This window comes from Lissotriton vulgaris, chromosome 10 (genome assembly GCF_964263255.1).
Source record: "Lissotriton vulgaris chromosome 10, aLisVul1.2, whole genome shotgun sequence".
Lineage (NCBI taxonomy): Eukaryota > Metazoa > Chordata > Amphibia > Caudata > Salamandridae > Lissotriton > Lissotriton vulgaris.
Genome location: NC_141698.1, coordinates 454,467,174 through 454,481,983, shown reverse-complemented (window position 1 = coordinate 454,481,983; position 14,810 = coordinate 454,467,174). Strand labels below are relative to the sequence as shown.

The 14,810-nt window shown below is 46.3% G+C and overlaps 1 protein-coding gene across 1 annotated transcript in view; it reads left to right on the top strand.

The window, feature by feature from the left end:
- The window catches only part of RHOT2 (ras homolog family member T2), a 410,048-nt gene that overhangs the window by 116,079 nt on the left and 279,159 nt on the right, over window positions 1–14,810 (top strand). The window contains exons 3-4 of the mRNA XM_086941319.1: window positions 6,188–6,269; window positions 13,561–13,604. Coding sequence (XP_086797445.1) covers window positions 6,188–6,269; window positions 13,561–13,604 — 126 coding nt within the window. The remainder of the gene's footprint in view (window positions 1–6,187; window positions 6,270–13,560; window positions 13,605–14,810) is intronic.

Genomic DNA, 14,810 nt, shown 5'->3' with positions numbered 1-14,810 from the left:
CCAAGGTTAGTAAAGAAAAAAGAAAAGGAAAAAAGAGAACAAGAGAACTCGTTACTCTCAATGCTTAGAGGTTTCACAGTTATATTAATATTATATCATTTACAATTTCTTGAATTTAATGAGATTATTACTCTCTTCATTTAGCTTTGGGAGCTATTTATCTGTACAAAGTGCGATATATTCACATTAATCTGATTGAGACATATAATACAATGCGTGCTTTACTTAATTTAAAGCCTGCCTACCGTTATTCTGAAGAAAATTTTGAAGATATGCAGCTTGCCTATATTGGAAAAAATTAAAATAATAGGGTAACTTATTACTCCATTTAAAAAACAAAATAGAAAATATGTCGAATTCCACCTTTTTATGGTTACCTTACGAGCCTATATGTGGCACATTGGTCTCGCTTCAGTGTTCAGGACAAATAAAACTTTCTGGTGAAAAAAGAAACCAAATTAAAATCTGGTTTGTAAAAAAGTGTTGGTCCATTATATTTACAATGAGCCATTGTTTACCTCTCAATGTAGTATTGGTTGCGTCATTCTTCTCTTTGTATAACCAGCTCCAAACAACCTAGCGAAAAGGCGGAGAAGCTTATTTTAGTATGCTTGGTAGCTCAAACACGCTACCTAAAACCCGTTCGCTAACTGTTTGACAATTACTAACGCGTCTATCCAAACATTCAAAGTGGCTTCTACCTGCGGTCCTAGGCGTAGGCGCTTCGGTTCCGCAGTCTGTGTTTGGCAGCGTGGTCTGTAAAAATATGAACCACGTATTAGAAGATTGTTACCGGCGAAGCCGTAAAGATGCCCAAAGGCATTCAATCTTTCTACTTGAACGCTCACGCGTCTTACCGATAGGTGCTCTGTCCTGCTGAGTTCTATGCTCGGTAGCTTCCTGTCGTCCACGGACTCGAAGTCCTACATCTATATTGGTCGGCAGTGTTTGCATAAAAATAAATAAAGGACTAGCGTATCTATTTGGGGCGGCCATATTTGAAAGTCTTTGAAGCATGTATGCTCGTAACTTCGGATTCTAGTGCGGATTTTAAGCAATTTTAATGGCTATTAGTTATGTGATCACGAACAGAAAAAATATTAATTGAAAACCAAAGAAAAGATGAGTAGTATAGAAAAAAGAAATCAGAAAGGTAGTCATTATGTTATTATGAAAAATAACATGTGAATTTGAAAGGCAATTGCTATGGAACACTCATATGTACAAAAAGATTTTTTTATATGCCTGCCTATTTACAATCTAATTCATGTGTGATTATTCTATAAAAAATGTCTTATGATGATATGCTTCTATGTGTTTTTATAGAACCTTTGTGTGTGTACTTTATTATTCAAATCATCGCGGTGCCTGAATGCTCAGGGTATCAGATCCAGCCTTATTATATAGCTGTTTAAAGGAAACATATCATTTCCATTTTATCATTAAGCCCAGAGGGGACCAGTGTCTGTAACCTCCGTATCCAGTAAGCTTCTCGCTGGAGTAGGGTCTTTGCGTTGTCGAAGCCTAGTTTTTGTGGGACTTGCTCAACTATTTGAAATCTCAATTGAGCAATTGAGTGTCTATGTTCAGTCCAATGTTGCGCCAATGGGGACGTTGTGTTTTTAAGTCTTATGCGACTTTTGTGTTCCGTCAGCCTCACTTTTATTTTTCTATCTGTCTTTCCTACGTATAGGAGTCCGCATGGGCATTTGATGGTATAAATAACATGTTCAGAATTACAGGTAGTATTGTGCCTTAGTTGGATTTGTTCTCCAGTTCTTGGGTGCAGAATTATATTCCCTGTTATTACATTGTTGCAGTTTTTGCAATTGTGACATTTTGTTGTGCCTTTGTAAGTTGTTGGTCCAATGTCTTCCTTAGGTCTGCTGGGTTTACTGAGCATTTCTTTGAGGTTCTGGGCCCTTTTGTAGGCGAATAGAGGTTGTTCACTAAAGAGAGAACCAAAGTCTTTTTCGGCTTGTAAAATTTCCCATCTTTTGTTGACTATTTTCTTAATCTCCCAAGATGCTGTTGAATATTTTGTCACGAATACCATCCTTGTGTTTGTTTTCTTGGGTTTTTTTTGTAATAGTTCATCTCTCGGAATAGTTTTGATTTTTTCAACATGTGCCTCTAGCAGTTTTTTTGGGTATCCTCTTTCCAAATACCTCTGTTTTTGCTCCTCAATAGTTTTGTCACAAATCTCTGAATTTGACGTAATTCTCTTAATCCGCATGAACTGCGACACAGGTAAATTGTTGATTAAACTTGCAGGATGAAAGCTCCCATATAGTAGCGCATTGTTTTTGTCTGTAGGTTTCTTATAGACACTTGTGTGTATGGACTCATTCTTGATTTCAACTAGAACATCTAAAAATGGCAGAGCTTCAGCACTCATGCTGTATGTAAATTGAATTCGTGGATCAATAGTATTCAAATTTTGAATATTTTCAATGAGTTTAGCCTGTGATTCTTTCCAAATTATAAAGATGTCGTCTATATATTTTTATGCAAACACTGCCGACCAATATAGATGTAGGACTTCGAGTCCGTGGACGACAGGAAGCTACCGAGCATAGAACTCAGCAGGACAGAGCACCTATCGGTAAGACGCGTGAGCGTTCAAGTAGAAAGATTGAATGCCTTTGGGCATCTTTACGGCTTCGCCGGTAACAATCTTCTAATACGTGGTTCATATTTTTACAGACCACGCTGCCAAACACAGACTGCGGAACCGAAGCGCCTACGCCTAGGACCGCAGGTAGAAGCCACTTTGAATGTTTGGATAGACGCGTTAGTAATTGTCAAACAGTTAGCGAACGGGTTTTAGGTAGCGTGTTTGAGCTACCAAGCATACTAAAATAAGCTTCTCCGCCTTTTCGCTAGGTTGTTTGGAGCTGGTTATACAAAGAGAAGAATGACGCAACCAATACTACATTGAGAGGTAAACAATGGCTCATTGTAAATATAATGGACCAACACTTTTTTACAAACCAGATTTTAATTTGGTTTCTTTTTTCACCAGAAAGTTTTATTTGTCCTGAACACTGAAGCGAGACCAATGTGCCACATATAGGCTCGTAAGGTAACCATAAAAAGGTGGAATTCGACATATTTTCTATTTTGTTTTTTAAATGGAGTAATAAGTTACCCTATTATTTTAATTTTTTCCAATATAGGCAAGCTGCATATCTTCAAAATTTTCTTCAGAATAACGGTAGGCAGGCTTTAAATTAAGTAAAGCACGCATTGTATTATATGTCTCAATCAGATTAATGTGAATATATCGCACTTTGTACAGATAAATAGCTCCCAAAGCTAAATGAAGAGAGTAATAATCTCATTAAATTCAAGAAATTGTAAATGATATAATATTAATATAACTGTGAAACCTCTAAGCATTGAGAGTAACGAGTTCTCTTGTTCTCTTTTTTCCTTTTCTTTTTTCTTTACTAACCTTGGTTTTCCTTATGTATGTTTACGTAGACCCCTGACGAAGGGGCCTAATGGTCCCGAAATGCATTGGGTTGATGTACTTTATATTGTACTTTCTGCTTGATTACGTTGTGATGTATTTAACTTAATTTTGAAAAAGATGAATGTCATTTGAATATTATTTTGAATATGTTTGATGCATAGGTGAAACACAACATATAAATAATGGAATAAAATATAAGTTGAATGTCAAAAGCATACTAAGAGTTAACTCATTTAAGAGTGCACCCTAGAGCCCTGGTAGCCTTCAGGTGCCAGGCTAAATACATGTTTCACTAAGTGTTGCAGGCACTAATCAAAGGTAGCACTCGTACCGGACTAATCTTGTCAAAAGCATAAATACAGTGTGCAGTACCCACACTCATACATTGTTCTCAAGCTAGAGTCCAGTCAGACTAAGCCTGTTGTGGTGACGAGCCTAGTTACCTGCACTGTTCACATTTGCACGAGGGGAAGGTGTCTCTCTGATGGTCTCACATACGGGTGCTGGCTGTTTCACACCGGTAGGCTCAGTGGGCCCAGGACGTAGGTTTTCTCACACAACAGTCAGTCACTCAGTAAAAGGCCAGGATCTCAGCCCTCGCATCGTTGAATCCCGCCCAGTGACGAATGGCAGGACGTGCAGCAGCTCTCTCCGGGGTCCCACAGCCAATGGAAAACTGACGAATGGTCCACTAGCCAATGCGATGGACGATGCAGTCTTCGTGGCCCCATAGCCAATAAATAAACGATAGCAGCTGTGCTAACCAATCGTTGACCGCTGTGTACTTTCTGGAACGCTATAGCCAGTAACCAAGTAACAGAAGTTCAAACAGCCAATATGGTCACCCGCATTCTTGCACGCAATCTCCTTTCACTACACTGTTCGTAGTGCTAATAGAGTACGTTTCCTCTTAACTCATTGGCTTGGAGCACTTGCGTGTCCCAGCTCTGACACTGCGGTTCGCTTTATTACTGTAAGGGACAATAGCCGTCAGTAAGGGTGCCCTGGTGACCAACTGGTTTAAATCTCAGCTGAGGACTGCGCAAGGAAACTGGACACATGTGATCATGTTCTTTAATATGGGAAACCCGACTCAGCTTAAACTTTCAAGATAGATGAATGGAAGTAGATGTATATTTTGGAGGGGTGGACTCATAATTGTTTGCCCAATTAAAGAAATAATCTGAGATTTTACCCATTACTGGGCGTCTTGTGTCTAAATACTTACATAGACAGTCGATGACTTGACTGATTAATTGGCAGCGCTGCACATGACTGTGAGGAATGCGCTGACCCAGTATGTTTTGGGCTGTGCCTACAGCATCATGGCTTGTCAGAAACATTTGTGGGGGGCAAATATCATGTGTGAAAGGGTCTCTCATGTTTTCTCGTAGCACAAGCACCTCAAAACAGAAGCAATATCTGACGAAACATTTGGAGCATACCGCGCAACCTAGTGGTAGTTGCCTTCTCTCATGAATATATCACTAAAATTGGCAGCTGTCTTAACTTGTCTAATACTATACCACAAAACCACGTGAAGCCTACATTTGGATTAAATACCTAGATTGGACAGTAGCAGTGTGTGGCTGTGTAAAGTGCTGGGGCAAACAGCCCTGGCAGTCCCCTACCTCTCTTTGTAACAGCCCTGATATATATGGTAGAGATTAACAAAAACGTGGCCTACCTACAATTACTACAAAATTTAACAGCAAGACTTCTCTCTGGGTTGTTTCATGTTTCAAACACTCTCAGTACACTACACTTGTTGCCAAAAAACACACACATTAGTAAAGTCAATAAGTCTGGTATTGTTGGCTGCTAACTTTTGGCTTAGCCAATGTTTGTGATTTTTGTTGTTGTAAATTCGTTTAAATGAAATACTACCTCTCACCCCATCACACCCCCTCACCCTCACACACCCTCACCCTCACCCCCTCATACCCCCTCACCCACCCTCACTAACCCCTACACCCTCACACCCACCCTCACTAACCCTCACACCCTCACTAACCCTCACACCCTCACACCCGGCGCTCTGTGTGTGTGTGTCGCTGTGTGTGTTTGTGGCGCTCTGTGTGTGTGTGTGTGGCTCTGTGTGTGGCTCTGTGTGTGTGGCTCTGTGTGGCTCTGTGTGTGTGTGTGGCTCTGTGTGTGTGTGTGTGGCTGTGTGTGTGTGTGTGGCTCTGTGTGTTTGTGTGGCTCTGTGTCTGTGTGTGGCTCTGTGTGTGTGTGGCTCTGTGTGTGTGTGGCTCTGTGTGTGTGTGTGGCTCTGTGTGTGTGTGGGGGCGGGATGCAAATGCAATAGGTCTCGTATTTGTGAGAGATTAAGCTATTGGCATTGTAAATGACAATGCCATTTATTTATTTCAAAACCAACACATAAATAACAATTTTTTCATTTACAATGCCAATAGCTCTAACTTTTGCAAAGGCGAGACCGTTGCATTGTAAATGCTTGTTACTTAAGGAGTCCAGCATTGCAGTATAGACCATTCAGTGTCTTCATTTAGGCCTAGTTCTTCAAATTGAAACAGAGATTCACATTGGTTATTGAGATCACCAGCAACTATTAGCATCCTTTTCTAATTACTGCTCCCACTGACAAAACAAAATGTGCTCTTAACTGCACAGGCTATTCTTTCTGATTCTGAATTTAAATGTATACTTTAATGTGTATGAATTAAAAGGATCTTTTCTTTTATGAAGGTTCCCCCCCGGGCAGAAGAGATCACCATCCCAGCTGATGTCACTCCAGAGAAGGTTCCTACGCACATTGTTGATTACACGGGTAAGTAGCTACAAATTAAATTTTGTTTTTTCTCCTCTTGCAGTAGATCGAGCTGTACAGTAGGCTTTGACTTTGCTACTGTCTATTTCATGTCTCCTTTAGTCTGTTGGGCTCCCTGCAATGTACAGTGTCTGGTCCGTCTCCACAACTTTGCAGCAATGTGTGGATAGCTGTATTTATTTCCTCCAGTTTGTGGCACATTGTGTGGGCCTGCGAAGAGTGGCGTTTCAGAGCAATACTCTGAAGGCTGTATGTGCCTTTATCTTGCCCACATTTCCCATGATTGTGCCTCAAAGACTTCTGTATTTATCCAGATCTGTTAACACTAGAGTGAATGACTTGAGACACAGAGCAGCACAGATCTTTTTAAGTACTCAACATCCCTTCATGTTTCATTTGTGGCTGTTCACTTTCTCTGTCACCACAAGTTGATTACATACCCTAGACCAGATTTGGCTGAGATCTATTCTAATGAGTAATGAGTGACTTGTCAATGGGGGCGTGGCTTGGACGCCGATGTAGGCGGCAGCGGACTCCAGAGCTCCTCCGCGGCCGCCCTTCTCCCGCACTCATCTTGCCATAGATTCCGAGCCCCCAACCCCGGAACATATCTTTAAAAACCTTGTGTCCTTATTGGAAAGGGAGCAACGAGGCACCGAGCGCCCCAAGCGACGCGGGAGAGCTTTTCCCCACGCCCGGCGAGGCCCGCTCTCCGAATCTACAAAATGGCGGCCGGCGCTGACGAGGGGAGCGCCTGACCGAGGTTCGCCCTTGGATGGGAGAAGACTCCTGCGGGTACTGAATCTGAGCAGAATGCACCGGACCCTCGCCCTCACAATCACCAAAGGCGGGGAGTTAGTATCTTTGTCCAGCGGGTTCTCACGGGCGGCCAGGCTGCGTGTTGCCTGACCCCAAGATGGCTGCGCCCGAGCTGCGTCTCGGAATCTATCGCAGCAGCGCTTAAGAAACAGTAGAATAGCCCCGGAGGAGCGTTAATCCTTACGTTTTGGCAGATGCACTGGGGCTCATCCTGGAACTAAGGGGGCAAGACAGCCACTGACTCTTGCGATTCTCTACCGCCTGAGAGCTTCTACTGGGACCCTGATCGGACAGGTGGTACAGAACTTAGCACTGGGTCCTGAAGGGGCAGGCGCTGGTCTAATGAGGGCCCACTGAGACCTCCTCGGAGCTGAGGTGAAGGGATGTGATCGGAGGCGCTGGGCCGAGGAGGAGCCCTGGCTTGCTGGAGTGGGTCTCATCTTTTAGAGGCTGCGACTGAAGACAGACACAGGGTCTTCCATCATCGTTCCCTGGGGGCCGCGACCGGACCTGCATGCGCGATAAGGAAGTGAGGGACGCTAATACTACTGGTCGTTAGACATTTGCGACCTGATATTGGCGGTGTGCTTCTGCGTTGTTTGCACTGACCGCTGAAAGAGAGAATCCGGTAGAGTGCCCGTGCAGGTTTAGCTGGGTTTGCAGAGAGGTCCTGAGAAGCAGTGAGCAAGGAGACGCTGCGAGGCTGGACAATCACTAATACACTCAGGATGGGCAGAGTGTCCAAATAGGAAGGATTTGAGGCACTACAGCTTGATGACCCGGGTCACAATATGGAAGACGGGGAATCTGCGTCTGGGAGTAGAGTTTCCACGCAACCACGGGACCCCTCTTTGGGTGACGACATGCAGCCGAGGGAGGCTTTGGAAAAAAAGAATGGACTCTTATCGGGTCGGACCTTTCCCTCCTAAAAGATGACCACCGGAAACTCAGGGAGCGAGTGGCGTCTAACGAGACAACCATGAAAGAAATTCCGGACACGGTTGATGCCTTATGGAAAATGCTGAATGAGGTGGTGCAGAATGTCCGCGTGCTGGAGGTGCGGGCAGAAGACAGCGTAGGGCGCTCCAGACGCAATAATCTCCGAATAGTGGGAATCCCGGAGCGAGAAGAGCGATCCGACGCTGTTCAAATTTTGGAGACCTGGATAGAAACGGAGGTGGCGCCGGAGGGTCTCTCCCCCTTCTACGCTGGAGCTGGCGCACAGAGTTCCGGCACGACCACCAAAACCAGGGGCCCCTCCGCGCCCGATATTGGTGAGACTTCTACACTACCGCGACTATATCCTACAGAAAGCCAGGGACGTGCAGCGCCAAAGAGCTTCTTTCTTAGTGGTGAAGCAGAAATTGAGGCAACTACACCTTCCTTACGCAATGCTGTTCCCGGCCCAGCTACGAGTAACTGCTGACGTGGGTACGCACTTTTTCCTTACGCCGCAGGACGCCTGGGACTGGCTGGAAACCCGAGGGGAGTCGGCGATCGTTCACGACCTGCAGTCTCGCCTCGAAATCAATCACTCCCCTACCACACTACCGATGCAATGGCCGGTCTCCCGCGGATTGGCGCCAAGAACGGGACAGGGTGGTTTTGGCGGTGGCGGCCATCAGCCACGGAGATGTCAGTCCAACTAGCAACAATTCGGAGCGCACGAAGAGTGGAAAAGAGAGCCCAGTTCCAGCAGCGTCCACAGTCTCTCGGAGACTGATCTGGCAGAGGTTACCCCACAAACAGCAGATGGGGTTTTTGGCTGAAAGAACAGCATGAACGATGTGACTGACTTCACGAGCTATCTGTGTTGCCTACTGGGCCTTAGGAACTTGTACCTATTGGGGGGGTGAGCTGTCTGGGCACACTGTGGAAACTTTGAAGGGGGCCTGGACAGAGATATTAACCTATGGGAGAGGGGAGGGGGTTGGGGGGATATCAGGACTTATAGAGTCGACGTTCCAGGCAGCCTGAACTGACTAGATTTTCTAAGTGCATTTCTTTGTTTGGATGGGGATACCGCGTTGGGTGCCTGTCCTGGAGAGGGGGAGTTTGGAAATATTTTAATTGTGGGGTTTGGTTCAGGGGACCTGGGCGTGTCGGGGGTGGACGAGGTGGAACATTGTCTGTATCAGTGTCAGCAGTGGGACCCGCATTAAGATACACATGTCTCACATGGAATGTGAGGGGTATGCATTCTATGAATAGGCGCAACAAGATACACTCCTTCTTGAAACGTAGAGGTATATACATCGCCTTCCTTCAGGAGACCCACCTCATTGCGAAAGAAGGGAAAGCTCTTCAACGCCGCTGGAGGGGTCAAGTCTATTACACTACATTCTCTGAGTATGCGAGTGGGGTCTTAATTTGGGTAAAGGCTGGGGTTCCCTTTCAGTGCACGTCACAATTGATTGACCCAGAGGGCAGATATGTGGTGATCCAGGGGAAACTAGACAGTAGAGATTTAACACTGGGATGTCTATATGCACCTAATGTGGACCAACCTGCCTTCTTCTCTTTGCTATCCCACAAACTGGCGACAGTCCTGGTAGGGCCACTGTTACTTGGGGGCGACTTTAATTGTGTTACAGCTATTGACCTGGATCGCTCTCACCCCCCCTGCCGAATGCACCCGCGTATAAACTGGCAGTGGCGCGATCTACCTGGTAGCAGACTTGGGGGTTAATAGACACTTGGAGGGTTCAGCACCCATTGGTTAAGGTTTACACCTTTTTCTCCGCCCTCCACGAGTTACATGTCCTCCTAGACGCATTTCTATGCTCCCCTGATGTGCGCGGAGAGATTTGCAATAGCGAATATCTCACTCGCACTATTTCTGACCATAATCCGCTGATGGCCCAGTTGAGGTGGTCGCGGCCGCGCCCCAGAATCCCTACTTGAAGGTTGTGTCCGGGAGCGCTTGAAAAGCAGGTCTTCCGAGCTACTATAGCCATGGCCATTTAAGACTATTTTCAGTTTAATGAGGGGACTGCGGGGTCGGTGACTGTTGAATGGGACGCCTATAAAACGGTCGTCTCTCAGCAGTGCCGTCACCCCTTGCCCACCCCTTGTCGTGCGCGGGAGATGTATTTTGGCGGTGGCAGGGACCCGGAAGGCCCTCCTGCAAAACATCCAAAGGGATGATGATCGATTGCGCGCCTTAGAGAAGGAACGCCCTGAACGTCCGGATAAGCAGGATGAATTATTGGAGGCAAAGGAAGCAGTTTCAGCGAATGTAGAACACCTGCAGTGTTTTGATTATAAAGCCTATATCACACGGGCGCACTCAGAGCGAGTTCAATCGGGCCTGGATACTATGTGGTCTGGCTAGCTAATCCCGCTCGTCGCGGCTCAGTCATACTGGAGATGAGAGACCAGATGGGAGTGGCCCACTTTAATCAACAAGGGATAAATTAGCTGTTTTTTGACTACTAGATTTACAGAATGTTATGGGGGGTCTGAACTGGGGGACGAGGATGCGAAACTGTTGGGTAGGACCATTGAGGTGCGAGAAGTGCGGGTAGCCATCAAAAGTATGGCGCGGAATAAAACGCCGGGTTCAGATGGCCTTTCAGTACAATTCTATCTCACTTACATCGACTTCCTTGCACCTCGCCTGGCGTGGCTCTATAACGAAGCCAAGAAGTTAGGTAGGTTGCCGGACTCCACCAGGGAGGCGATCATTATCCCGTTATTGAAACCGGGCAAACAACCCTGGGATAGATCGGCGCACCGTCCATTATCTATGCTCAACTTGGATTACAAAATCCTGAGCAAGATTCTAGCGACTCAGCTGCTTCCCCACATGACCACACTGATACATGCCGATCAGTCTGGGTTCATCCCCGCTCGCAACACAGCACTTAATATACGAAGGCTCCTACACATTTTGGAGGCTGATACTTATGAGGTGGATACTGCAGCGGTGTTTGCTGTTGACATCGAAAAAGCATTCGATAGTTTAGAGTGGGAGTACCTATTTCATGTTATGCGTCGAATGGGTTTGGGGCCTGACTTTGTGACCTGGACGGCTTTGCTATACTCAGATTCCACGGCCAGAGTTCGAACGGGGGGGGGACGGGGGGCGGTGATTACTGAGGCATGTAAGATGGGAAGGGGCACGTGCCAGGGGTGTCCCCTCTCACCATTGTTGTTCGCTATGGCGGTGGAGCCCCTCGCGGCGTGCGCTCGATTAGGGCGGGCATATCAGGGATTAGACGTGTATGGACAGGTCCACCATATCGCACTTTAAGCGGATGACCTCTTAATGTTTTTGGCAGATACGGGAGAGGCCTTGCGGGGAGCCAAGTCTCTGCTGCGAGCCCTAAGCGTGGTGGCGGGGTTAAAAGTCAACTGGACGAAGTCGTGCCTATTCCCGACTCGGGGAGGTAGGGCTTGCCTGCGGAACACTGAGGGGGTGACCTGGGAGGAGAGACGTTTTCCCTACTTGGACACAGTGATTTACCACGAACGGGGAGATCTACTTGAAGGGAATGTGGGGAAGGCGATCAGGGGAGCCAGAGCTAATTTTGAGTTCTGGAGTACCCTTCCTTTATCAGTAGCGGGACGGGTGGCACTACTCAAAATGGTGACCCTTCTGCGGTTACTCTACTTCTTTAGGACTCTCCTGATCTGGATCCCGGTGAGCTATTTTCAGAGACTTAAGACGATGATCATTTCCTTTCTGTGAGGAACTGGCAGGCGCAGGGTGGCGCTAGGAACGCTCATGAGGCCCGAGCGGAGGGGGGACTAGCGGTCCCGGACTATGAGACGTATTACATAGCAGCCCAACTTCAATGGTTAACACAGTGGGTAGCGAGGGCCACTAGGGAGGAAGGAGAGTCAGGTGAGCCGACGGGTCCCTTGCTGGTATTGTCTCGCATAGTTCTGCGCCTCATGATCGGAGACATGCACCTTACTCAGGAGTTTGCCACAGCCCGAAAATGTTGGAATAGGTACCTGCGAAGAGGGGGTATAGCGATCCCTTACGCGCCCGAAATCCCACTAAAGATGTGCAGAACACTGCCGTACGGAGGAACCTGGCAGAGGTTGGAGACCTGGGAACAACAGGGTTTATCGACAATAGGTGACCTATATGAGGACGGTACCCTAAAACCGTTTAATGTCCTCAGGGACCGTTTTGAACTACCAGGGGGTGACTTTTTTATTACATGCTGCTCTCAGGACAGCGGTTCGTAAACACTGGAAAACGGGCATGGCAGAGGCACCTACATCTATGGGTTGCCAATATGTTGTTGTTGCTGCGGGCACAACCAAGGCAGTCACATTCTTATACAAGCGCATGACCCAAGAAGCCCTAACCCCATTGACAGCTTTGAAGACAAAGTGGGAAGCTGATATAGGGACGGATATACCAGACACGGCGTGGAGTGGGATAGTGGAGAGGGCCTGGAAGGGTACTCGAAATGTGCGGTTCCAGTTGGTGCATTTTCACATCCTACATAGGTCATAGATAACACCAGTCCATTTACATAAATACTTCCCAACCCAGTCAGCGACCTGCCCAAGATGTGAAATCGATGACGCCGATTTCAAACATCTGTTGTGGGCTTGCCCGTCGCTCGAATACTTTTGGCAAGGGGTGACGGCACTGCTGAGAGATGTCACTGAAAGGGGCCTACAACCCTTCATGACGCAGTGTATCCTTCATTGGTTTCCCCACACTTCAAAGCACAAAATCACCAGTAAATGTATAGACCTGGGGTTCCTCCTAGCTAAAAGAACCATAACCTCTCAGTGGAAAGCGAACAAAGGTCCCAGTTTAGATAAATGGAATACTGAATTTAGTAAGTGGGCTCAATGTGAGGGGGAGGTCCGGTTACAAATTGCACATAGAACGAGTAGTGAACAGGCGTTAGAGAGGGCGAGAACCTGGGAAAGACTGGTCATGGAACTCGCACTCCCCGCAGATGAGGATAAGGAGGCCCCAGCAAATAGCCCTGGGACACACCCTCAATAGTGTATCAAGATGGTCGCAAGACACCTCGCCTTGTCCGGTTGACAAACTGCTGCCCCTTCCTGTGAAGTGAGACGATTCATACCACATAGTATCCATTGGTCCAATTGCTAGGTACGACCAGAGTTGTAAACCCATTTCCATTCCAGCGGGGGGACACTACGACACGCCTGGGGGGAGGGGGGTGAGATGTATTGAGAGAGGGAGGAGGGGGGTATAGTTGGGGTAGTTAGTAGATGGTGGGGGGGATCGCTTAGGGGTTTTATTCCAACATCCACACTTGGTTTGCACTGACACTACTGCCAAGAGCTAAATGAACATGTGAAAATATTATCCTGCTGGACAATGTACTTCACTGAGTGCCTGTCTTGTGATGGGCCGATGATTATGTCTGCTATTCATTTTCTGTTATGATGTTTTGCTGAGTTCTCAACCTAATAAAAATTGTATTGCAAAAAAAAATTAGTGACTTGTCAATTTTCTTTCTTCCAGAGTCTGAGCAGACAGAAGAGGAACTTCGGGAAGAAATTACCAAGGTGAGCTACTGCTGAAGGTTTGTTTTGCTGATCCTGCTGATCCCTTCCATTGTGAGACTATGTGCTATCATGCCTTTTTCTCAACCAGTGTTTAAGATTTTCTTTAACACATACCTTTCTGATGTATACATTTGTGCTTCTCAGGTGAACCTGGTTTACCAAGTCCTCCCTTTTCTGCCATATGATGTTTTGCAGATTGCAAGAGGGTTGATAAAATGTACAAAATGATTCGATCATACCACCCAATTTCCCAAGAAAGCCAGTGTCTTCCTTTGGAATCCCATCTACACTTCTGCAGCTTTGCCTGCCTTACAAATGAGGTAGCACATTGTAAAAGCTATTAAGATTCCAAGATAATGTAGGTTTGCAGGGATGAAAGTCCCGACTCCCTGTGCTGTTCTTCCATCCCTACCATTATTCCGTTTTCCTGGAAGTTCCCATGTATTTATATTTTTGGCTAGCTTTGAGGGGTAGCTATTCCGATGGGACTGCTAAACTCTAGATCTACTGTAGCTCAGAAACACCATTGGTAGCGAAGCTTTTAAAGTGGTTTTCCCAAGTAATTTTTAGAGGTAGTACACCATGAACATTTATCTAGGTGATTACTAATGTTAGTAAATAGTTTTTAGAGTTCAACAGCTGCACCTAGGAATGATGCCTACAGCCTCAGCAGTATACATTAAGTCCATAGAGGGAGTAGAGAGTCTAGTCATTTATGTATTTGGAGTGAAGAGTTAGTGGATCAAAGTAGCAATAATTCAGTTTTAGTTTGGTTCAGAAGGAGAGATAGAGGACATCCAGTTGGTCAGTTTTTTTGCAAGATCTTTAGATCAGCTGTAGTGGTTGTGTTGGCAACCTGTAGGTAGACTTGCATGGTGTCAGCATATTGATTTATAAAAAATGTTGTCTTGATTAATTGTGGCTAGGGGGTTCCACATAAAGGATAAAAAGGTATGGTGAGAGAACAGAACCTAAAGGAGTCCCACATGTTACTGGGATGGTGGGTGATTTAGTACGAGCCCCTCCCATTTTGCTAGTATGTCCCGATCACCCCTCCCCCTTTAGTTCACACTTGATAACCTTTGGGCAACCCGAGTCTCTTTAATTTATCACCTCAGGCAATATTACTGCCCCCAGCCTCTGCCCCTGCTCTGCAGGGCTGTCTGAGGCGATTCTATCCCCCCTACAACCCAAACAATGTGGAGT